The sequence below is a fragment of the Plasmodium inui genome (assembly GCF_000524495.1).
Source record: "Plasmodium inui San Antonio 1 unplaced genomic scaffold supercont1.4, whole genome shotgun sequence".
NCBI classification, from domain to species: domain Eukaryota; phylum Apicomplexa; class Aconoidasida; order Haemosporida; family Plasmodiidae; genus Plasmodium; species Plasmodium inui.
The window spans coordinates 1,065,302-1,089,375 of record NW_008481838.1 but is presented as its reverse complement, the minus strand read 5'-3'; the positions used below and the strand labels follow the sequence as shown (position 1 = coordinate 1,089,375).

The following is a 24,074-nucleotide window of genomic DNA, read 5'->3' as shown; positions in this document are numbered from 1 at the left end:
ACATTTTATTACAGTGGTTAATTTTATGGAACAAATGTAGTTGTCTGTTCAAAAGTGCCAATTTAATTAAAAAAAAAAAAAAATTAAGGAAAAGAAAACATAGTAAAAATACAAAAATTAATTCGTAAAAACTAAAATAGACATATATGCACGTGGGCTGATATGCATATGTGCACAAACATACGTGCAAACTAAAGTGCTGAACAAATTTGTGCACACGTTTATAGTTTGGGAGGCTTTAAAACAAGTGGGGGATCGTTGCAGATTTACGCTTCTAGGAGGGGGGTGCCAAGCGTGCAGCGGCCCCTGTTACCCCAGGTCTCGCTATCCGCGTCGCGGTCCGTACCGCCATCCACGTCTCCATTCGTGTCGGGCGATTAACTCCGTTTACCACTTTTTCTGTTCACCCTTGTCTTGTCATTCCTCTGTTGGTTCATACTTTCTAGGTGGTCCCTCCAGTTCCTTCTCCCTCTGGGACAGCTGCCTCTTTTAACCATTTGGAGGCCTCTCCCAGATGAAGACCCATTCCGCTCGCGTAACAGCAACGAGAACGCTTCCTCCGTAGCTATTTCATGCATGGTTGCATTTCGTTATAGCGATGTTATTCTTCAGTCTGTCGATTTGGTGCGACAGATAAGTGTTTAACTTCTGACACCCCAGCATACAGGCTTCCAACTTTTTAAATAATTCCATAAACTTCTCATGTTCAAAGAGGTAGTAATAGTATGAAACACGACTTCGATCGGACACCTGGAATGTTTTATTGATTGCATTCTTCAGATTATACAAGGCTTTACAATCAATGACGAATGTGATGATTACGTGAAATAGGTTATACTCTATGGTCCGGAGTATCTCCACGTGACTTATGCTTTCATTTATGTGCATGAGTTCACTCCTAACAAAGAAGAACTTGTACTGAATCTCGTAGAAAGTCGTCACTAGATTGTTTATGACGTCGCAGAATATCTTGTTCCTCCTCATGATCCAGTCATCATTAAGGGTATAATCCATGTTGGCGCGATAGGTTACGCAGCGGTCGGGTTGATACGCGGTTGCGTAAAGGAAGGGGTACGGTGCGAGGGGGTGGGCAGAGTATCCTGGCGAGGAAGCAAACAAGGAAAACAAGGAAAACCGGGCTAACTACTCCCTTTTCTCCCTGCTTCTAATCCGCGGTGTGTATTCTCCCAACTGGAATGACGCGCCAACGTGTGTCGCTTAGGTGGAGCATATCTATGGACATGTCTAGTAAACACAAAATGCTCCTTTTTTCTCTTGTGCAAGGGGCGTCAGGGGGTGATGCGAAGTACACCCAAGGATTACATCTGCTGTGCTATTTGTTCTCTGTGCAGAGTTACGTCTCGGGGAAAGGCAGGTTCTCGGCACATGTACATATATACGCGTGTATGGATACTGTCCCATTCGTGCCCTTATTCTTTTGGGAAAAACAAAAAAAGAAAAGGAGTGACAAGCAACCTTTGGAAGTACTTATACGTTCCTGCGCGATGCAGAACAAAATTGGATCGTTTTTATAGACAATTTTGAGTGTACATATTATATACTTGGCTCCTTTATTTTCTTGGCTTCTATTCTGTAAAGGAGTTATTCCCTCGTTTACACAAGTGGTGTAAGGGGGAAAAAAAAACAAAGAAATCTATAAAGTACTTTTAATTGCTATACAGATAAAAACTTAACAATGAGAGAGAGCTTAAAAAAAAAAAAAAAACATATGATTCTGTTTCATAACCACGTTGATTATAAAAAAAGTGGAGGAGAAAAAATCTTGTACGAACGTATAAAATTTTAATTTTTAAATTAAATCTTTACTTGTAAGTAACTTTTCATTTAATTTTGTTGCAAAACGGGATTGTTAAGAATGCATCTGAAGTTTGCATCCGCGCGGAGCTACATACATATACGATTATATGCATATGTATATCTTCACTTAGCAGGGGTAAGAAAATAAAGAGAAAAAAAATTGTGGATGGCGGAAAATTTGACAGAAAATAAAATTAACGAAAAGGCACACTACTTTTTTGTTTTTGTTTCTATATCTGTAGAATTGTATAAATATATATTTTTTTTAATTTATTTTTTAAATTCACTATTTTGTACTTTTTAAAAAAAAAAAACCATATAAATGGTTGTGGCCTCGAAACAGGAACTGGAAAAAGACCAACCGAAGAGGTGGGGGGATAATTACTCTCTTATGTGAATTTGTACTTTTTTACACTTGTACATGCGTGCACTGCGCATGTGCCGTTTGGCTAAGTACATATCCTTATGCGTAAGAAAGCCCCGCATGTAAGGAAAAATCACGACCGAAAAGGAAGTTTTCTCTCGAAAGGCAATATGATTTGTGTCGTTCTGCTTCTACATGCTGCAACAAAAGAGAGGTGGAGAAACAATTATTTGCAACCTTGGCCTTGAAAAACACTCTTTTTGGTACTTTTCCCAAGAGGAGAAAATGAAAAGAAGAGCCAAATAAGTGAGTATATATAGGGAGAAGTAACCACGGGAATAGCAGCCGTTGCAGTCAAAAGCGGGAGACGCTCTAATTCTAACTTGTTCTATGCTTAATGTGGCGTTAGCATGCGTTCACATATAGCTCTACATATGTGTTGCTGCACATAGACATGCGCCAGCAAATGAGGATGTGCATGCAGGCTTGGGTACGTGCACATGCACATATGCCGATTTATGGATGCTTTCATGTGCGTGAAACGGCAGGCATGCCCCTAAAGCAATCAAGAAATGGAGAAAAAAATGAAGTGGGCAAATTGGCCACTTTTGCTAGACATCCTCCCGCTCATCCTGACAGTAATAATGCTTGAACAGGTAAAAACTGCTCAAAATGAATGCCCAGCCCTGCCTTATAAGGTGCAACCGTTAAAAGGAAAACATCACGGGAGTACTCACAAGTGGGTCAAGTTCCTGCTGATACGGCGAAATAGTCAAACAATGAAAACATAGCCAAGTATGATCGCCAAAGTTACACCACCCCGTGGCATGCACGCAAAAGAAAAACTGCGCACGTCATCTTTTGCAAGCTCTCGAAACAATTCTTTGCCTCAACCTGCTAGCCAATTTTTTTGCCAATTTAGCCTCAAAAACATTGGAGACCAGTTGTACGACCATATGAATATGTATATATTATATTCTCATTCGCATGCGCGCGTCGTTGTGCATGCAGTGTGTCGTCGTCTGCCAGTGGGTAAAATGGCCACTTGGCACAGAAGAGGGGGAGGCCTCCTTAAGCATAGATCACGGATGAGCTAAGTTCCATTTTTTCTCTTTATATGAAAAATAAAGTAGCGAGAAATAAATTAACCTCTCTATCTCCAACCCAAACACACACATTTTAACCCAGATTAAAGAGACTTGCCAAAATAGAGCAACAACAAAACCACCCAGTTTTACTTTCTCAAAATGAGGCCCTCTTTGGACCAACTTCTTAATGAACGAGCGAAGATATGCGCAGCCCCTCCATTTTTATCCTTACGGATTTGCCTTCTTACAAATGTAGAGAATATTCATACTTTCCAAATTTGAACGCGTAAAGAGTGAGGCCAAAAAAGACACGAATGTATTCCCCCATAAGTTTACATTCGGGTCATCTGCTGCCCCTTGTGTTGATATAATGGGAGGCTCATTTGTTGCCTCCACATGGTGGTGCTTTCCTAAAACATAAGTTCCCCGCAAACAGGTATATTTCCATTTTAATCACCACTGCGCCTCAAATTTTCTATGATTTATGCTTTACGCTTTAATCTTTGAATTATGTCCGAGGGACCAGTAGCGCGAATCGAATAACGGATGGACGTGAGGGTTGGAGAACTTCAAAATGGCAAAATTCGAAAAGGGAGAACTTCAAAATGGCAAAATTCGAAAAGGGAGAACTTCAAAATGGAAAAATTCGAAAGGGTAAAACTCCAAAATGGAAAAATTCGAAGGGGTAGAACTCCAAAATGGAAAAATTCAAAAAGGAAAAACTCCAAAATGGAAAAATTCTAAATGCAGTCATTCGAAATGCAAAAGATCAGAAATAAAGAAAAAAAAAAGTAACAAAACAAAACGACGAAACAACAAAGCGGCGGCCAAAGGAAGCTACCGCCGAGCGAAAGCACAAAAAGACAGGACCGTGCTGGCCGTTCACACGGTTACGAATCTTGACACGGATATGCGACATCTTATTTTTTGCAATAAAATAGGGCAGCTCTATCTTCGAAGTGTTTAAAGTTCCTTCCTCGGGTCATTTCCCCCCCGTCAACAGGTGCTCATTTTTGCATACGCCTCTCCCCCCAACTTCTCCACCTCCATCTCTCAAAACATTTAGTACCAGAAGCAATAAAACTTGTTAACCAATCAGCTCGTTTTTTATCTGTAGGATTTCCTTCACGGGTATCGGCTCGTAGGGAAATGTCTTCAACTTGGGGATGGTCAAATTTTTCAGAGACGTAATTAAGTAATCGATGGAACTATCTGACACATTTAAGCCTGCATTTTCTTCAGGCAACAAACTTAAAAAGTCGTTTATTATATTTGGCATACTGAAATATTCTCGCTTGAAGAAATAATCCCTGTCGTCATTTCCGTTCACGTCGCTAACACAATAGGGATATTGGCTCAAGGATGTGTTTTTCTCATCGTGTAATTTCCCCCCATCAACTTCTAAATGCTTATAATTTTCTAGCGGCTTGTACAGAAGCATTTTCTTTAAATTTGGTCTACTGATACAACTCATTGTGTCGGCTATTATGTCTGTTTTTTCTTCGGCCTTACTTTCCACATTATTGGTGCTTCTCGCAACGTTATTGCTAGTTTTTTTTTTTTTTCCACTTGTTCGCGAGTCCAAAAAGTTAAACGAATCGTAGGTGGATTTCACTGTGCCTCTTTTGGTGGAACGTTTTTTTTCTTTCTTCAAAGGTGCGTTTCGGAGCTGGTCGTTATTTATAGCTTCTGCGCCTTCTTTCCCCTTTTGATTATTTTGACTTCCATTCCTGTTTGCAATGCGGCTTTTTCTCACGTCGCTTTCGCTTGCAAGGTCCTTATTTGCTTTCGATTGGGGGGGTGTCGCAACGTCGTCCTCCTGCTCTTGCTCCGCCTCCTGGCACAGTGCCTTTTTCTTCTTCCTCGCCCCTCCCTGCTCCTTAACCACAAATTCATTTCGAGTTAACAACTCGGTAAAAACATTTGCGCCACTGACTTGAAAAAAGGAGAAGGTCTTTTTGAGAGGAGCCCCGCCGAACTGCTGCGAACTGATTAAGTTCACCTTAAACTGCAGATTATCAATGTCATTTTTTTTTAAGTTTTCCAGATACCCCTTGCAAAGGATGTCCGTCAGCGTAGAATCTTCCACAAACATACGTTCGTTAACATTCGACACGTTGTCAAAATCGATGAGGACGTTTTTATTTTCTTCCAAATTGTATCCCGACTCATATTTCAATCTGGTTTCCCAAAGTCGGTTCAAATTGGTTATGTCCCCGTAGAGCGTTTCCAGTTGCATCAGTAAAGTCCACATTTTATCGCACGCTTTATTTTTTTTCCTCAACAATTTCACATAGTTGGAATCGAAATGGTTAAATTCTCCCTGTCCCGATTTCGCTCTGGAGGCTTTTCTTCCACTGCTGTTATGTTGCCTGTCATACTTGCTATAAAAATCTGCATAAAAATTGTGAATAAATTTGTAGATCAAAGATCTCACCTCCTCAATGTTTCCCTTTTCTAGTAGAAGCTTAACATAAAGTAGGAGGAATCGTTTGTTCGATGCATACTTCTTATAACCCTCATTCATGATATATATGGCCCTCTTTTCATTTTTGAAAATTGTTCTTTCCATGTTTGCACAGTAGTAGTATACATGTTGGGAACACCTTTTCTCGCTTAGCACAATCCCTGTGTAGTACCTCCATATCGTTTCATCATAATTCCTTTTAACAAAGTTTAAAAAGTGTGTGAAGACGAAATCTCTCCTTTTTTTCTTGTTTACGTTAATGTAATTTATGAAATATTTTTTCCTTTCCTCAATCTTTTCGTAATCGCAGTGCAGAAATTTCCTCCTAATGTTGTCTTCGCATGCGCCGAGGGCTTGGCTCGCCTCCCCCTGGGGGGTCCCACTGCCCGGTTCACTCGCGCGGTATCTCCCGCGGTCGTTAATATCCTCTTCCTCATTAGCACCTTCATTATCCTGCTCGTTCATTCCACTGTCATCGTCGCTCCCCGGTTTGTAGATATCATCGGTGGGGATTGCCTTACCCCGAGATGGGCCCTCCCATTTTACCTTTTTTTTACTCCCCTTTCTTTCCTCATCGGTCCTGCTATTATGCGGGTCATTCCCTCTGTTGCGGCCATCCGTCTCACTGGATTCAGCATTTTTGCGCGTCCCCCCCTTTGCTGCACCCATTCTCTTCCTCTTGCCTGCCCTGCTCTTCACAAGGCCGAAAGACCCCTTCCTAAAGCCCTGCTTGGAGTGCAAAAAGGGCAGAGAAAACTGATTCCTCTTTTTGGAAACTTCACAAAGCATAAGCTGATAGACGAAGTGAGCCTGATTTATTAACGCGTGCCTTTCGAAGAAGTAAGCGAAATTTAACTTCAACAATTCGTCAAAGGGAAGGTAAACTTCGATGGCCTCCCTCATAATCCTAATGGCATAAGTAAACTTCTTACTTAGTAGCAAAAACTGGAAGTAGGAAAACCACAAATCAGCATTAAACTGTAAATGGACCAAGGCCTGTTCGTAGACATACATAATTCTTTTCCGTACAAGGGGGAGGCTCAACTTCAGAGGATTCTCTTTCTCAAAGTTGATAATCTTTTCCCACCTGCGAAGAAGAATACGATTCTCTACCTTATATTTCCTGCTAATAGGTATGATTAACTTAAATTTTTTATCAATTTTGAATTTCCTGTCGAGATTTAATTCCTGGTAAAGGGCATATAACTCTCCATAGGCATTCTTGGCATTTAAATATTGCGTATTGTAGCTTCCTAACGAGCTGACGGTAAAATTATCTGTCATGATTTTTTCGTAGGAGCAAAAGTTCTTCCACACTTTATCTAAATATTTTGTCGGATTATTAAACCAGCAATGGTAGAACTTTTGAAGCTTCCCATCACTTGTGTAATGCTCTGTGTAGGTCACCGTTTTCCCACTTTTATTTGGGATGGAGGAGCTAAATATGGCTTGCTCCTTTTCTGATGGTATCAATGGCCCCTCATTCCTCTTTCTACTGCTTATGTTCTTAAATGGATCAAACAGTAATTTTGGAATCTCATTATTCAGAATCAAATTTGTGTTATTTATTTTTATTAGTATGTATAGGAGCTCAACCCAGATGGTGCCTGACTTTATATCCATCCCTACACACTTCAGTCCGTCAAAGAGAAAACTGATGTACTCGTGAATGGATGAAGTGTGATAGGTAAAGTACAAAAAGGAGAAAACTAATTTCAAATCATAGATATTCGCATCGATACATCTGCGATATATTTTATACGCTTCTGTGTAATCCTTTTTTTTCACTTTCAGTTCTGCATATTTAGTCCAATATAAGGTGCACCTTGGGAAAATCAGGAGAAACAGTTCGTATACTTCTTCTCTTTGGTACAGCTCAAGAAATTCGTACCACCTGCTCAGGTGGAGTGGATTAGATTTTAAAAACTGCAGTTCTTCTCTGTACGCCTGTTCGTCTCTTTTGGGGAGCTCACTGTCTGTGTCATCGCCCGCGCTGTGCTCGTTGTCGGCTTCGTTGGCGTTATCGGATTCGTTTGCGTTTTTCCTGTCATTTGCCTTTTTTGCCTCGTTCGGGTTTTCTGCTCCACCATTTTTACCATTCGCGCCTTCCACTCCGTTGGCCTCTTCGAATATGCCACTTTGTCCTTCCTCCCCATCGCCCTTCTTCTCCGCCCCCTTACTTCGCATAACCTCGAGCACATACTCCTCCACATTGAAGTGCCTGTAAAGCTGCTTGGTCCTCTCGTCCACTTTCAAATGCGTCACGAAGAGTTGCTTCGCTGTAACCAGTTCGTCATTGTCCGCCCCACTGGTTAGCTCGCCCTTTAATTCGTCCCCCCTAAGCATGTTATGGGCATATTTCGGGGGTGAAACAAGTCCAACGGGGAGCACTAAAATATAGCCGAACGTGGGCAAACAGAACCAGAAGTCCGTGCCACCATGCGAAGATGCCTAACGGATCGTCCCTCACGTCCAAAGCATGGCAGGCACCTCCCGTAGTACCAGTTGTGGAACAAAAAAAAAAAAATGGAACGCCCAAATGGCAAAACCTTAAAGTAGATTTAAAAAAACAAATGCTTGACAATGGGCTTCGTTCCTCCTACAGTAAACTTCGATCAAGTTTGGAGATTCCCAAACGAACTCGACATAAAACGAGATATCTACCCCTTCACATGTGAATACCTGGCCCATGCCTTTACGTACGTGCATACAGATAGGGACACAAATACGCCCTACTCTCGTGCACCCCTTGGTGCTTCTCGCACAGCAAGAAATGATTGTATACTCTTAAGAAATATTAACAAATACGTGGAGTATAGTCCCCCAAATTATGTTTCCCCATGAAGAAAACAAAACAGTGTTTGTACGTACCCAGAGAGGGGTATATAAAAACATCACCTAAAGAAGTACAAAATTGGAACACAAAATGGGAACACAAAATGGAGAAAAAATAGCCCTCCAAATGTATGCACAACTAGCATATATGACACCTGCTTGGGTGCAAAATGATTTCCCCCTTCAACAGCATTTGGCAGGAGAAATACGCATATGCATCGGCTGCTCATACTTCTTCGCGTGCCTCTGCTGCGTTTTTTTTGCGCAGCATCATTTAGCACTAGTGGGCCAAACATCAGTGTACCTTTTGGACTGTCCCCCTCTCAGTTCAAATTGTCAAAAGGGTCCCCTTTTTGTGCTGATTTGTTTTACGTTCTCCTTAAAAGGGTACAAAAAAAAAATTGTATAATCTCCGCGCAAGTGGCAAAGGTTAAAGGGAAAAAAAATTAAAAAAAAAAACGGGGTGATAACACAAGTGTGATTTTGACGCAAGGTCATTGGGGGAATCCCCTCCCGAACTGTTATCAATGCAAGCAGTATATCACATGGGCGCTGAAGACGAAGGGAGAAATGGCTTATACATGGTGAATTACTTCGCTGTGTTTGACCTTCACTTAATTGCATGTTCCATCGCTCCACCGTTCCTTTTTACCCCTCTGGAAGGTTAAACGCCAAATGGGGATAAATTGAGCCAGGATTTCTTCACCCCGCTGCACAAACGGTCTATTAATGTGTGACCAAAGTCCACGGTAAGGCACATCCCCGTGTTACAGTTAAATATGCACGCGGAACTATGTATGCAGATGCCTAAGCGGCAGTACAATTTTTTTTTTACTCACGCGTAGGCACATATAAATAGCGCCGTACCTCTCTGCACACAACTCGGTGAAACGAACGTGGCATAATGAGTTCCGCCAAAGGGTGGACTTTCACATCACCATGGTTACACAAAGGGGGTGAGGCACAGATGGAAGGAATCTTCCTGCTGCCACGAACGGTGGAGTTGAAAACGTGCATTTCCAGCGGCCATTAAGAGGACCTTTTCCGACGTCCACTTCGGGATGCCCCTTGAGTATGAACACGGTGGCAACTGGACCCACGGACTAGAAAAGACACACAAAGGCACACAAAGACACACGTCGGTTCTGATCTGCAGAATGAACTGGGGGTAGCAGAAATGGTGGAGAAACACACTGGAGTAATAACGCGCCGCTACTGTGCGGACCAACGACGAGGAGCAACAATGTGGGATGCGCTGCTTGCCTATTTACACGCATACCATCGTTGTGAGTGCAAATGACCCCACTGAGGGGCTAATTGATAAAAAAGTTAATATTCTTTATGGCCGTTTTTTGGACATTATAATTCTTAATAACACTTAGGCGAAATTCATTGCTCGGACTTTTATCGTGCGACTTGATCTCGCAGAGAATTCTAAAGGGTAAGAAAATCCCCGTTTGCGGTTGGAAGCGAAAGAAGATCGTCTTTATTTGATTACTCGCAAAGTGTAGCTGTACATATATTCTCCCTTTTTCACAATCTTTCATTAAGTGATTTAACAAGGTTTTATCTGTAATTAGGTGATTTATGCTAACCAGCGCGTTAATCGAATTAATGCCCTGCATTATACCCGGAGATATGGTAATGTCTGCCCCCCCAATGGGGTAGGCATTTAAATTCTCAAACAATAAATCATTGATGTATGTTATCTCAGATTTCTTCTTCATTTTCATAGCATAATTTAAAAAAATTAGCGAGTTCTCTTTGGCAAAAATGTCAAACAGTTCTTCCTCATTTTTCTGCCATTTGGGAAATTGCCTCCCTGGATTCCTCATGGACTGTGCCACTGCATTATTTTTACCATTGTAATAACAGTATTCTTCATCCCTTACACCAATGTCATTAGCTGGGTAGTAATACAATAAAACTTTTCCGATGAGCGTTCCCATAAATAGGTTATTATAGTCAAAGTTAAAATTGATTATTAGGTCTAGTGCCAGTGCATGGTGCACTTCACTCCCCTGTCCATCATTCGGATTGGCAACCGTTTGCACGTACAACTGCGCACCGATGTCGTTTGCTGCGTAGAAATTATCGATGACTGAATTTATTAGGGACGATTTGGATGAAATGTGATTCCCAATTAAGAAGCCAATGCAGAATATGACCAGACATATAGCTAGGATGCTCGTTATTTGGGTAAATATATAAAAAACGAAACTTTTTAAAAGAGACACTTCCCTTCCTCTGTCCTTTTTGATAATGTACGTATTTAATTCTCTGTTGGTTCGAGGGTATGTTTTTACAAACTCGTTTATGTCATCTATTGTTTTCACTATTTTCTTGTTTTTGTATTTACACAGGTTCGCGTCGCTCGTCCTGTTCCTGTCCTTTCCCTCCATTCTTGTGGGCACCTCGCTCAGTGCGGCGTCTTTGGTTTTTTTCAATCCGGGGAAGTATCGCCCCCGCCGCGATGGTGACGCGCTACAGTGTGGGGAACTATGGAGTGGCGAACTGCTACACAGTGGAGAGTTATTACATTGTCGGGAGTTACCACCCTGTTGGGAGTTACCACACAGTGGAGACTTACCATACTGGTGGGAGACGCCCCAATTCTGCGGTGTAGCCTATCTCAACCAGGGCAATGCGGTTGAAACGTACCTCTCAAATCATTGTGTTTGCCCTGCATCCCGATGTGGCAATGCGGCATGTTGTGTATCAAAAGGGACCTTCCCCAATGTTTACACAAAAGCTGCGCAAAAGAAAGTGTCACACACGAATACGCCTATCAGAGGAATGCTTTAAAAACAGCTCTACCGTGCGGTGGCCCTCTCCCCAACACGAACGCATGATAAAAAAAAAAAAAAGGCCAACTTCAGATTGCCAATATACAACCCTTCGTACTAAGAAAAGTTGCGCACTTGTGGCAGAAATATACACCCCAAGTGTTACCATCTGTGGGGTGTACGAATCGCCATGTAAAGAACACACAGATACGTGGCAATAATATAGCACATATGTACACAAGTTACACTGATCCTAGACTTGCGCATTGCATTGCTTTACCTTTGCAAATATGCGCAAATTAGGACATCTCATCCCTTCGGCCAGGAAGATAAAAGCTGCGTAATCCATGAAGCAATGAATTCTTCCCTCTTGGGTTTGTTTCGCGCAAAATTGTTTCTCCTCGCCCCTGGGTCTGGCTTCGCGCGAGACGCTAAATTGGTGAGCGGCCTCCGGGATTTTTGCCTCACACATGAAGATGAGCATTCCGCTCGTACATAAACATAGAATTATTTACCTACACGTGCACCTACCAATGCTTTCACTAAAGTCGGCCACTTGTCCCATGCCTTAGTTTACCTCAAAACGGGCACTGCAAATGGTTATGGATGAGAGGACCCCTCTCCTCTGGTGAACAAAAGTGGCGCGAGCTTTGGGGCCCCTCCCATCAGTCATGCATTCGCCAACAAGTACGGACGCAAATTGGGGAGGAAACTATATACATTCGGTTACCCACTTTGTTGCTTTATTTTAAGGGATAAATTTCCACTTGCTCTGAGCGAACGCCAAGGGACTAGTGTAACGTAGTGATCCATGTTGTACTTTACGCAGCCTTTTTTTTCCCCCTTCACCAAAAAAAAAAAAAAAGAAGCGGAAAAATCTACTAAATTTTGTGGTACATTTGTATCCAATTTGGTTTTTTCTTTCCCAAAACATTTTTAAAAACAACAATTTGTAAATTATTGGGAAGGGTCCCCTTTGCAGCTCTCCAGCTAGCCACTGATGAATACATATTTTACTGCTGCTTTGCTGTACTTAGCGTAGCATTTTTTACCCCAAGTCCTTTTAAACGGTCAAATTTAGCCCCTCCTTTGTGAAACCAAGTTGATTTTTTTCCCTCACTGGGAAGCTCACAGAAGTGGGGGAAGGAATACACGGGCCACTATGCCGAAGTTGCTTACATAGTATAATAAGGACGCTGCGCAGTAATGCTGATGGGTCTAGAGCTAAACCGTACTTGTTTGCATAGGAGACATAAACAGAAGGATGAAATCCTAACTGAGGGAGTCGTCACGTGAAAAGGACTTTCAACAATAGCAGGAGTCCCTGTGGCGAAAAATTTCAACGTGCTGTTATATAACCCTATACACATGTGTACATATGTACGACATCAAAAGGGATATTGATCCGCCGTAGGAAGGAATTCCCCATAACCAGTAAGCACTGAATAATGCACCAGACACACCACTGGGGGAAGCTCTTAAAGAAACAGGGACACGTACAAAATGAGTAGAGTATACACGTCCATCGACTGTGAGTCAACCGTTTTTGACGTAGAATTTCATCCCAAATTGGACGTAATATGTGCCGGCCTATTCGATGGGAACTTATTATTATACAAATTAAAGGAAGAAAAAAAGAAATTCGAAAAAAAATGGAACATATACAATCACAAAAAAACAGTAAGTTGTGTCTCCTTTTCAAGTAACGGGAAGAAAATACTAGCAGCATCGTCTGACAATAAATGCTCCCTGACAGACATTACCGGGAAGCTCATCTGGACCAATACATGTCACAACCATTCCGTGTGCTCAATCCTCTTTACAAGTGTAAATACCTTTTTAACGGCTGACGAAACGGGGATTCTAAAACACTGGGATGCAAGAGATGAATCGAAAAAACCGATTCACAAAATAAAAGAATTTGATGATACCATTTCAAGTATGGCTTTAAATTCCGATGAGAAATCTGTCATCGTTTCTTCTGGAGGTTACTTAGCCCTTTTTGATATTCTAAATAGAAAAAAAATTGTCACCCATAATGTATCGGAAGAATACAAGGATGAATTTTTGTGCGCCAATTTACTGGCACATAATGCAAAAATTGTGTGTACAACTATGAATGGAAATATTACCATTTTTTCAAAACAACCTTGGGGTAACATGGAGGGCAAAATGAAAGCCAGCAAAGATATGATAAGCACATTTGTCAAGCTGGATGAGTATACAATCCTGTTTGGCACGGCTGATGGGGTTATAAAGGTTGCTCATATTTTACCCAACAAAATGGGGGATGCCATTGCCAGGCTGGAAGGTGGTGACAGCGTTGAAAAGTTAGCTACTAACAAAAAAAAAAAACTCTTTGCCAGCATATCGCACAATTCTTCCATTCATTTTTATCCAATTCATATGGATAGTTCGCATATATCGGGCAGAATCAAGAAAAAGTCCTTCTTCCGCGATTTGTAAGAGGGAAAGATTTACCTTACCCGTCCGCGGACTCCAAAATTGCGCCAACTTCCTAAGGCGGTTAAATCTGTTTCCATATTTCTGCTTGCCATGGCAGAGTTGCATAGCAATTTTTACCTTTAACAAAGCGCATCAAATGTGGTAATAACAAGGGGCATAATCCCAGCGAGGGAAAAAAACCCACTTTACCGTTTTGTTCACCACAAAAGAGGAGCGCATTACACCGATTAAAATTTGTTCGTCCCATGGAAGCAACCGACTAAGGGAAGCACAGCATTCTTTCTCACACTGCTTCACCACTTTGTAGCCACTCAAACGTGCACATCTCTGTGGTAATATTTGTACGCACATGTGCACGTAATTACGCACACATACGATGCTTTGTTTGCACTGGGGGGGTGGTGAAACGGCCCACTGAAACGTGACTTCAAGACGTTTGTATTGTTGTTTCCCATTTAACGCGTGCACAGGTTCATCACACACACGCAAGCCCCCTACTATGATATGTTGTTTCGTACTAGTTAGTGTGTAATTATACACATTATATGTGCAGTGGTACCCGTTTGCCTTTTTTTTCCCCCCCCCTTTTTTTTTAAACCCCATTCCGCATAATCAGCTGCGGTAACCACACACACCTAGATAAGTCGTTTGTTAGCATTTCAACAAAAGCGCTAAAAAATTTGCAAATGAGAACGCACATGCAAGTTGCGTTTGTGTCCGCGCGCATTAACCTCTCTCAAACGAACACCCTTAAGTGAGTCTAAACAACGGGAAAGGAACTCACGCGGGGGATAAAAAACGCGCGAGATAACCTTTGTACCATCTTAAAAAGGTTATCTATACATAGTGGCCTAACGGCGGGAAACGGACGCGCAGAACGGATCGGCATTTTTACCCCCTGCCTTGGCGGCAAGCATTAAAATGGATGATCAAATAGTAAAGAAAAAAAGTAAAATGCTCATCGAAGGATAGGAATTCCCCTAGTCCTGTAATGCTAAAAATGCCGCTAAAACTGGGAAGTCTTTGTTTTTTTTTTTTTTTTTTGGAGTCACCTTCAATCCCATCCTGTTGTGACTGTTCGTAGGCTACCATTACTCGTGAAAGGAGTGTCCCTATGAAGGGGAGGGTTCTCCATGCGCGCAGGAAACGTGAAAAGGAGGAGGCAGGCGCATAGGTATCTTTACATTCCATATGTACATGTATATATGTGCGATAGGGGTGTACCTCGTGTACGCATTCCCGGCGTGCGTACGGGAGGTGTAAGCAAATGCAAGCCTCTCCCCTCCCTCTCTGCAGCACGCTCGTACGACAAACAGTCTTGCTCGTGGGAAATTTCTTCTTACCCCCACCACGCGTGCTGGCAAAAGAGTAAAACAAAACGAGCAAGGTGGAAAGGTTAAAACTTAACAGCAGATGGCGCTCTTTCAGGTGCCAGCCATAAGTCGCATATGAATGCGCTTAAATAAACCTTACGCATATATATATGTATACATATGAACATATACGTATGCATGCCCGTATCGTCGACTTCGCGCAAGCGTGATCGTTGGCAAGTCAATTTTTTTGCAAGGTCGCACCATCTCATCACATCGCACAGCATAGCCTAGCATCTCAGTTCACTCCCCATTTTGGTTTTTCCAGCGGTTTGCTCAGTGGCGATCCACCTTCCTATAAATTAACCTACTTTAAACATCAAACTCACGACATTACCGAATTGTGTTAAAAAGAAGCAAACACATGATTTAAGTTTCTTCCTCTGTGGGGAAAAAAAAAAGAAAAAAAAACTTCTGTGGTTAAAGTTATAATGATGAAGCATTTATTTTAATTAACACGATTTGGGCATACACAAATTGATACGTAAAAACATATGTTTATATTTATGTGGAGATATACGAATGCGTAATACACTTGTGTACACCTTGATGTGGCTGCAAAACAGCTCATACACCGTTTTATGGTAAAGAGGCATATTGTGCGCTTTGAAAAATTGCTAACGGTTGGTTGAAATAACGGGTGACTCAATAACACCACAACGCTGCTCACATGCATGTATGTCGGCACCTCCATGCGCACGTGTGTATTAGTCTCCGCGAAGGAGCACATACAAAATTGAACGGAACCTCGAGCGCAGGTGTGAGTGCAACCGCTAACTCCGCTTCGCGCGAAGGAACATGTAGATACATATAACCTACGTAAGTATATACATATGTGCATATGCACAAATGCTTACGTCTACGTGCCTGCATAGAGGTCTACACCATCAGAAAGAACGAGAAACACTCCACCACCAAGGGGACAGACTTTTGCTCACAAGACGTGGTGCAGGATGCCTATGGCCAGCAAGACCAGCAACTCCTACCAACGTGATATAGATAACCTTACCAAAATAAAAGGAAACAACAAATGTGCCGACTGCGGGGCCAAGTGCCCAAGGTGGGCAAGCATCAACTTGGGCATCGTGATATGCATAGAGTGTTCAGGAATTCACCGAAATTTAGGTGTTCACATTTCCAAAGTGAAGTCCTTAACGTTGGATAAAATTATGCCACAATGGATACATGTAATTTTTTCTTCTTTTCCCATAAAACTGTTCTATTTATATTTTTCTTTATAAAAGTTCCTTTTTACAATTTTCTTTCGTTTTCTTTTTTTTTTTTTTTTTCCCCGAATGGCTGCCACTTGTTTTTATGATGACCTCTTGACGCCCTCTCTTCTTCGCGTTGCTACCATTCCTTTCGCTCTATTCCTCATCCCATTCTCATTATTTTTATTGTTTTTTTTCTTCCCCTTTTCTTCCAACTGAAGTGCATAAAGACCATAGGGAACGATTTGTCCAACTCCTACTACTTATACAACTTACCCGCGGATGCCTACAGACCAAAGCAAGGAGATTCCTCAGTGTAAGTATGAGATGGAGTTGGCACATATATAAGAGGCCATTGGGGTAGCCACCTGTTATGTTTATTCTTCGTTAGACAGCCTACATACATTTGGCCTCTTGCTTAACATTTTCACGGCTTATATGTGACAGGGGTGCCTCTTCCCCCTCCAATCTGCAAACGCAACCTGCACATGGAAGATGTTGTTCATCTGGAGCGCGTTCCTATTCGTCGATGACATATGTGTATTAATATGTGTACGCGTGCACATTCCCCTCAAACATGGGCGACCACGAAAATACCTACCACTGGATTCCCCTGGCACGTGGTTACATATACCCTTGTTCATTCAAACGAACGTGTGCAACTTCCCCACGCGCAGAATTATGCAAAACTGGATAAAAAATAAGTATGAAAAGAAGTTGTACGCCCCGGCGAATAGGAAGGAGCCCTACCAGTACTACGTGGAAGGTACCCGCGCACGTCAGCCACTGTGTGCATATTTCCAAATGGGCTCACCTAAATATACCCATGTAAATACGCGAATTTAAATATGCGCAGGTGAATGTGCCTCTGCCCGTATGCTCCAACTCTGTCCACTCGTGCGCCTTTCTCTTCTGTCTCATAGGGGTGGACCCCACAAGTTGCCTCCCACAGCTGGCCTCCCCGCAGGCGGAAGTGAAGTGAGAAAACAAAAGCGCACCGAAAAATAATGAAATGTGCATGCGCGGAAAGAGATCCCTGTGCACATGCGTGTAGAGTAAAAGAAACGTGCCATAGGGGCGCCACCAACTGAGAGCACACGTTTCTCCACCTCCCCCCTATTTTTACAGAGAAAAAATAATGCAGAATGTAGGGAGCTTAGACATTTTCGACTCCCTAAAAATATTTGATAATAAAAAAACAGAAGAGACTATGCGAAATAAAAAGAGCAGTAGCAACAATAAGAAGGAAACAGGCCTATTGACTGAGCACACAAAGAAGGAACCCGTAAAAAAAAAAACATACATGAATGATAATTTTTATTCATTTGACAACATCCCCTATAGGGAAAATAATTGCACTAGCATCAATAACGATAGCGGGAACCCGTCCAAGGATTCCTATTTTTTCAACGACTTTGTTAATGTGGGTAATACAAATAAAAACTCAGTCGACATGAACATTCCGAAGGACGTGAAACACACAGATAAGGGTAATGACGTTTGTAATAGGGACAAGAGTTCTTCTCACTTGGAAGAAGCCAAAAAATTGAACCCTCATAGTGATGGCGCAGGCGGAAATGGTAACGCCAGAGGTGGACACCATGTGAATAATAGCCGAAGCAACAGCCGAAGCAACAGTCAAAGCAATAGCCAAAACAATAGCCAAAGCATCACTCCCAGTAACAGCCAAAACAAAGTCCTAAGCAGCAGCATGGCCAATATCGGAGGGAGAGCCGAACCATCTAAACTCAGCGAGAAAGAAGACTTCGGTAGTTTCAGCTGCCTTTCGGAGAAAGAACTTCGAGACGCAAAAGTGCAAGCGGCAAAAAAATGTATTGCCAGACTTTTTTCCAACTCGAAAAATATTTCCTTTTCAGAAAAAAATAAAATTAACACAAGCTTAAATAATCAGGATAGCCAAATTGGGATTGTAAAAAACCATGTAGGAAATATACACTGTAATGCAATAAATGGAGACAAACACAATTCTTTCGAAGTGTTTCGTCCAAAAAATGCAAACAGTGGTCATCCTCATAGGGACCATTTGGACATGTTCACCCATCAAGAAAAGACGAACAAATTAAAAAATGAAAATAAAGGAGACAAAGATTTTGATTTTTTTTTTGAGTAACTGATGCGCCCTGGTGGGGCGCACATTAGGGGCACACCTGCGGAAATGTGATTATGTAAATATCCCTATGTTAGGAGTACATATAACCTTACCAATGGGACGCATTTTTGTGTGCAAATGATTGATTCTTTGTGACTCACCCGCATTTTTGCTCCATATGGGACGGGAGCCTCCTCATGTCATGATAGCCCCCCCAAAAATTAAAAAGAATATCAGGATGCTACAAACGTGTTGTGCCATGATGGAGCGTACACCTCATAAGTGTCTCATTTTGTAATTAGGTTTTTTTATCAACTTCTTTTCTTTTTTACTCTATCCGTTTGGATTTCCAACGTGAACTTTCACCAGAATGCCATTTTTTAAGTGATAGCTGGGTGTATACTACGCACATGCACATATGTACACGTACATACGTTTATGTGAGCTCGTTTATGCGCACACATTTATTCATACGCATCTATTCGCACACATTTATGTATTTTTTTTTTCTCTCTTTTATTTCCATACCCCCCACAGTATTTGTTCTTTTCAAAATACACCGCAGCGTCCGTGTGGCCCCTACATGCTTCCTTGCCGTAGTGTGATTTTCGCAGCGCGCACGTGAGCACGCACACATGAACCTATCTATGCGCGTGCAGGCAGAGAGCAAGAACAGTCGCAATGTGCTCCACTGATATATAGGCACACGGAAAGTCGCTTGGACCACGCCTATGTTTACGTTAATGTCTCTTCGCTCGTTTGTTAGCTGTTTTTATACAGGTGGTGTACACCCCTCACACGCACACGGGTCCTTGTTTGTTAACCACTACTTTTCACTTCCGTCAGTTGCTCACTCTCTATTTGTGTTCATTAAGGAAGCGGTCCTTTTACGTGCGCAAACCGTCTGTGTGGAGGAACCGCTTTTGTATAATTAAAACGTGAAATGAAAAAGTTAAACCCCTTTCTGATAACGAATAAGCGCATTTTGCAAAAGTGCAAAAATGGGGAAAATAGCGTCGCAGCTAAAGTAGGAGAAACCCATGTTGGAAAGTTCCCCGCATTTGCCAAAAGGACCAATGGAGTAGTCGTAAATCGGGTTAATTTTAAAATGTGCAAGACGTTTTTGTTTTTTTCTCTCTCTTTTTCCTCACCGCTTGAACTTATCCGCTGAGGAAGCGCCTTTCCTGTACTCGCGCAAAGCATTCAAAGCTTTGTAAAAAAATACCAAAAAAAGGGAAAACACGAAGGGGAAAATATAAAGCATTTCAAGGAGGTTAAAAAACAAATCATACAAAATAAACGAAAGCATTACACACACAAAGGAAAACAAAAAAGCGTAGTTAAAATAATTGATGTTCATATTCTTCATGTTGTACTTCAAATGGAGGAAAATAAAATACATATGGATTAAAAAGAGGAGAAATAACAGAGTGACGAGTGTCATGGGCATAATTGGATTTACCCTCTTCGGTTTAACCTTTCCACAAATTATGTTTCTTTTCCGAATTATAGGAAAAGGGTAATAATCCTTCTGCTCACGTACCACGTGTTTATGTGTATACATTTGGTCTCGTCTTTGTAGTTCCTTTCTCATGATGCTCCGAACTACGGCGTTTTCTTTTTCGCCCAAAGGGTATTGTACGATCGGTAAGTGGTTAAAAAAATGTAAGTACATTTTGAAGAAATGGATTTTTACAAAATTACTCCCATCTGTTATTAAGAGGTCAAATATGTAGTACCCATCAAACGGTATCAAATTAACAAACAAAAAGGACACCTTCGAAATAACTAAATTTTCCTCCAGCTCGTTGGTAAAAATAAACGTTTCATCTTCTTTTAAATCTTGCACTGTCCTGTGGCACGCATATTTTTTACCCTCCATGTGGACACACTCTTTCTCCAGTTGCTTTACCAAAAGAATGACCAACTTTGTCTTATCGAAATTTTTCTGTACTTTAAATGTACACTGAATGTTTAACATTTCGTACGAGTCCACCTGCTTGTCTAGTAAAATGTACTCCTCTGACTTTGGACCTCTATGGTGCGTACCCTCATTTTGGAAAACCTCACTTAGCACATTCTTTTCCTCCTTCTTATGGCCCGCGAACACCACGGCGGTGATGTCCGCCTTGTGTAGGAGGAGAAAATCTCCATTCAGTTCCCCCTCCCCGTGCTTACTATCTGCTCTCTTCCCATTGATATAATCTGCTATGAATAAAGCAAAGATAAAAAAAAGAATTCGCATCTTGCAGTTTCGTACGGTTCATCTTTCGACGCATATGAGGCTCCACTCTTTTTTTTTGTTTCCATGTCAGGCGGCATGTTACAGCTAATCCATTTTAATGCGTGTAATGATCCTCATGAGGAAGAGGGGGAAGCTCCAAGAGGGTGAATCCTAACCAAGGGAAAATTACCTACTGGCTAATATTCGTATAGATTACCCAAATGTCAATTCGTTAGGGGCTGAACTCGATCACATACAGGTATCTTCCCCGCATCGATGGTCCTTATCCAATTGCTCACCACGATTGGGAGCAGTCACCGCAAGTGTAACGCTCTCCTCTGGGAAGAAGCCAGAGGTATGAATATGTGTCGTGCGTTTTATTTTACGCGATGTAGGGAATACCCCAGGAATTAGCCACTTATCCCTGTATAGCACGCCAGTTGATAGGTATACTTACGACGGTACCTCTTCCCAGCATGACGCAATGACCACTCTGTCCCCTCGCGCATGACCAAATGTAATCCCAAAATATACTGAAGAATCAACAGAAAAACTGGGAAACTGACATACCACATGGGACAAGATCTCTCAGAAGTTAAAAAGCCCACAGGCACAAAAGGGGGAAGACCAGATGTGCCATTAAAAAGGAGTAGCCACAGTCATACATACTCCCAAGAATGTGCCAAGTTTCACTACACAAACGGAAATAGCACATCTGCAGTTAAACACTATAAAGTAACGTACCGTATGTTAAGTACCAAAATGGTCAGCACAAAGGGAAGAAACTGTTTACATGACGGTCAGCGTGCCAAACTTAGGGGCATGCGAACATTGAGGGGGACAAAGCAACTACGCCAAGACGTGCTAAGAAGAGAGGTGACTGGGAATTCTTTTCCATGATGAGGGCTTCTCGTAAGGAATAACACAAAAGGTCTAGCAGAAACGTAACAACGTCGTAATATGACTCAGTAAGGCTGGCAACCTGAATTGGGCTCCTATTTTCCTTCGCGCTGTTGATGTGGTAAAACCCCATATAGCAGGAACCAAACAAGACAAAAAGGACTGCCCAAATGGAAGAACAGAGGGAAAACATAGGCAAAACATAGGCAAAGCAAAGGCAGAATAAAGGCAAAACGAAAGTAAAACAGAGAACCCCATTTACAGCGCATAAGATGATCGGAAGGTATCCAAAACTTCCCACCGCAAAAGTGTTCAACTCTGAAGAGTAATTCCCATTTGAAGTCCTCCCAAAACGGAACAATGCTGCAGTGCGTGGAGGGGTTTCCCAGATTTTTTTCACATACAACTAATTTTAACGCCTTCAGAAGAACGCTCAGCAATGCCAAAAAAAATCTAATAGATGCGGAAAGCAGGAAGATAGAAAGGACGCTCCTCTACATGGAACAATGCATAGCAGAAGAAAATGAGCAAAACGGAAACTTACTCAACTTCAAAACGGTTTATGATAGAGAGGACAAATTAAAAAGCATACACATGAACCTAGTGAAAATGTCCTATATGTTAAAAAATATGCGAATCAATGAGCAGAAATGGCTAGCCATTTATAAGCAAATTAGCAGCCTCCACCCCCTTGATGGAGATCTCTTGAGAGGGAAAGAAAACAAACATGGTTGCAAAATGGAAAAAATGGATCAAGAATATGACAGTTCAGTGTCTCAAAAACATCCCTCCAATAGAGCACTACATGATAAATTTTGCCGCGAATACAACCTGCTAAACCTAAACGCATGCTATGTATTTGTCTTTAAAGTTTCCATGGGGCATCTGATGAACTGCCTCTGGATGTACACAACAAGCAACTATTTGTTAATACTAAATTGTTGCGCAGAATTTTTCCATTTTTTCTTCAATTTACACAGGAGAAATGGGGTCCCAAAATTGAACTTCATTTATCTTCACTCGGGTAGACATAATTATGCAGACAACATGAAGACTTTGAGAAGTAGGTGCAACCAAGTGATCAAGTGTGGAGAAAATTCCACCATCGCTTATCACTACGAAGAACTGTACAATTTGAAATATCACCAAATATTCACTTACAAAATAAATCTCATGAGGAAGGTATTGGAGAATTTAAATTATGACCTATTAGACAGTGTGCAACTGGCCCAGCTAGCTAATTTTTTCTATTTAGTAACGAAATGCGGAGTGATAAGTGAAAGGGGCGTACAAGATTTTCTGACTTCTTACTTGGAAGTGGCAAAAAAGGGGGCATCACCAAGCAAGTTGATGCCAAACGACGTGGTGCTCCTTTCCAAACTCATCAACACGATGTACTATTCCAAAATTGTGCACTTTGAATTGGTGTCCCATTTGGTTAGCTCTTTCAGAAGGGCCAACGTCGACTCCCCCCACATATGCAGAAGAGGCCTCCTTGATAGCTACCTCAAACTGCTAACGTTGGTAGAACTGACTGACAAAAATATGTACTTATATGCCTGTTGCAAGCATCACATTTTAAGTGGCGACACAGAGGATACGACACACATGTCCGACGTTTGCAACTTCTTCTTCGTGTCGTCCATTGTTGGCCTCTTTAACTTCCCCCTGATGAAGTTTTACGTCAACTTTTTAAAAGAAAAAAAGGATAAGACAACATTTAAGAAGTCCACAACGAATAAAATTTACTACACTTTGTTAGGGTGGGACATACTGCTGAATGGATTCATAAAAAATGTAGGTGAAGGAAGGAGAGAAAAGATCGATCTGGCAATCCTAAATTTTGAGAGCAGAAGTGTTCACTACTTCTTTTCAAACAAAGTATCTTACGACTTTTCCGATTTATCCCACCAGATAAGCTACCTAACCCTTTTTTTTAAAAATAAAATTATACTCAAAAAGGAGGGCAAAAATTACTACTTTAGCCAGAGTGTCATATTTCACATGTTGAGGAAACACTACGGCAATGCAATCTATGAATACATAACCAAGGAAAAAATTCCTCTAGATGTGTACATCAAGTTGCGTAAAAATGATCAGGAAAAAAATGTCGCCATCGAGTTTAATGGTAGGACACACTACATCTTAGTGCTCACCAAAGGGGGGGACTCAAGAGACGCTGTACACTACACAATGAAACAAAACTGCAATACCAAGTATAAGATGTGGATCCTGTCGAACTTAAATTTTTACACCATTTCTGTTTCGTATTACTACTGGAATGGGTTGCACGAATGTCAGAAGGAGCAACACTTGCTTCATGCGATGCAGCTACTTTAATAGGGGGCACCCGCATTATGCTGTTTTAACAGGGCAGGACACATCAAACGATTTGTACAAATGTACCCCTTCACCATGGGGTGAAAAAGTCT

At 41.6% G+C, this 24,074-nt stretch overlaps 7 protein-coding genes across 7 annotated transcripts; 3 read left to right on the top strand and 4 right to left on the bottom strand.

Annotated features, from left to right (window-relative positions):
* Window positions 1-570: 570 nt before the first annotated feature.
* C922_01409 (hypothetical protein) lies at window positions 571-1,014 on the bottom strand (the record flags this gene model as incomplete). The annotated part of the gene is made up of 1 exon (XM_008817015.1): window positions 571-1,014. The coding sequence occupies one exon, from the start codon at window positions 1,012-1,014 to the stop codon at window positions 571-573; it is 444 nt and encodes a 147-aa protein (XP_008815237.1).
* A 3,343-nt stretch (window positions 1,015-4,357) lies between these two features.
* Window positions 4,358-8,083, bottom strand: C922_01408 (hypothetical protein; the record flags this gene model as incomplete). The annotated part of the gene is made up of 1 exon (XM_008817014.1): window positions 4,358-8,083. One exon carries the CDS (start codon window positions 8,081-8,083, stop codon window positions 4,358-4,360), a length of 3,726 nt encoding a protein of 1,241 aa, XP_008815236.1.
* Window positions 8,084-9,885: 1,802 nt separating this feature from the next.
* On the bottom strand, window positions 9,886-10,974 carry C922_01407 (hypothetical protein; the record flags this gene model as incomplete). Its single annotated transcript, XM_008817013.1, has 1 exon — window positions 9,886-10,974. The coding sequence occupies one exon, from the start codon at window positions 10,972-10,974 to the stop codon at window positions 9,886-9,888; it is 1,089 nt and encodes a 362-aa protein (XP_008815235.1).
* A 1,887-nt stretch (window positions 10,975-12,861) lies between these two features.
* C922_01406 (hypothetical protein) lies at window positions 12,862-13,824 on the top strand (the record flags this gene model as incomplete). The annotated part of the gene is made up of 1 exon (XM_008817012.1): window positions 12,862-13,824. The coding sequence occupies one exon, from the start codon at window positions 12,862-12,864 to the stop codon at window positions 13,822-13,824; it is 963 nt and encodes a 320-aa protein (XP_008815234.1).
* Window positions 13,825-16,150: 2,326 nt separating this feature from the next.
* C922_01405 (hypothetical protein) lies at window positions 16,151-18,539 on the top strand (the record flags this gene model as incomplete). The annotated part of the gene is made up of 5 exons (XM_008817011.1): window positions 16,151-16,384; window positions 16,630-16,724; window positions 17,086-17,174; window positions 17,332-17,386; window positions 17,537-18,539. 5 exons carry the CDS (start codon window positions 16,151-16,153, stop codon window positions 18,537-18,539), a joined length of 1,476 nt encoding a protein of 491 aa, XP_008815233.1.
* Window positions 18,540-19,665: 1,126 nt separating this feature from the next.
* On the bottom strand, window positions 19,666-20,763 carry C922_01404 (hypothetical protein; the record flags this gene model as incomplete). The annotated part of the gene is made up of 1 exon (XM_008817010.1): window positions 19,666-20,763. The coding sequence occupies one exon, from the start codon at window positions 20,761-20,763 to the stop codon at window positions 19,666-19,668; it is 1,098 nt and encodes a 365-aa protein (XP_008815232.1).
* Window positions 20,764-22,002: 1,239 nt separating this feature from the next.
* C922_01403 (hypothetical protein) lies at window positions 22,003-23,982 on the top strand (the record flags this gene model as incomplete). Its single annotated transcript, XM_008817009.1, has 1 exon — window positions 22,003-23,982. The coding sequence occupies one exon, from the start codon at window positions 22,003-22,005 to the stop codon at window positions 23,980-23,982; it is 1,980 nt and encodes a 659-aa protein (XP_008815231.1).
* Window positions 23,983-24,074: the final 92 nt, after the last annotated feature.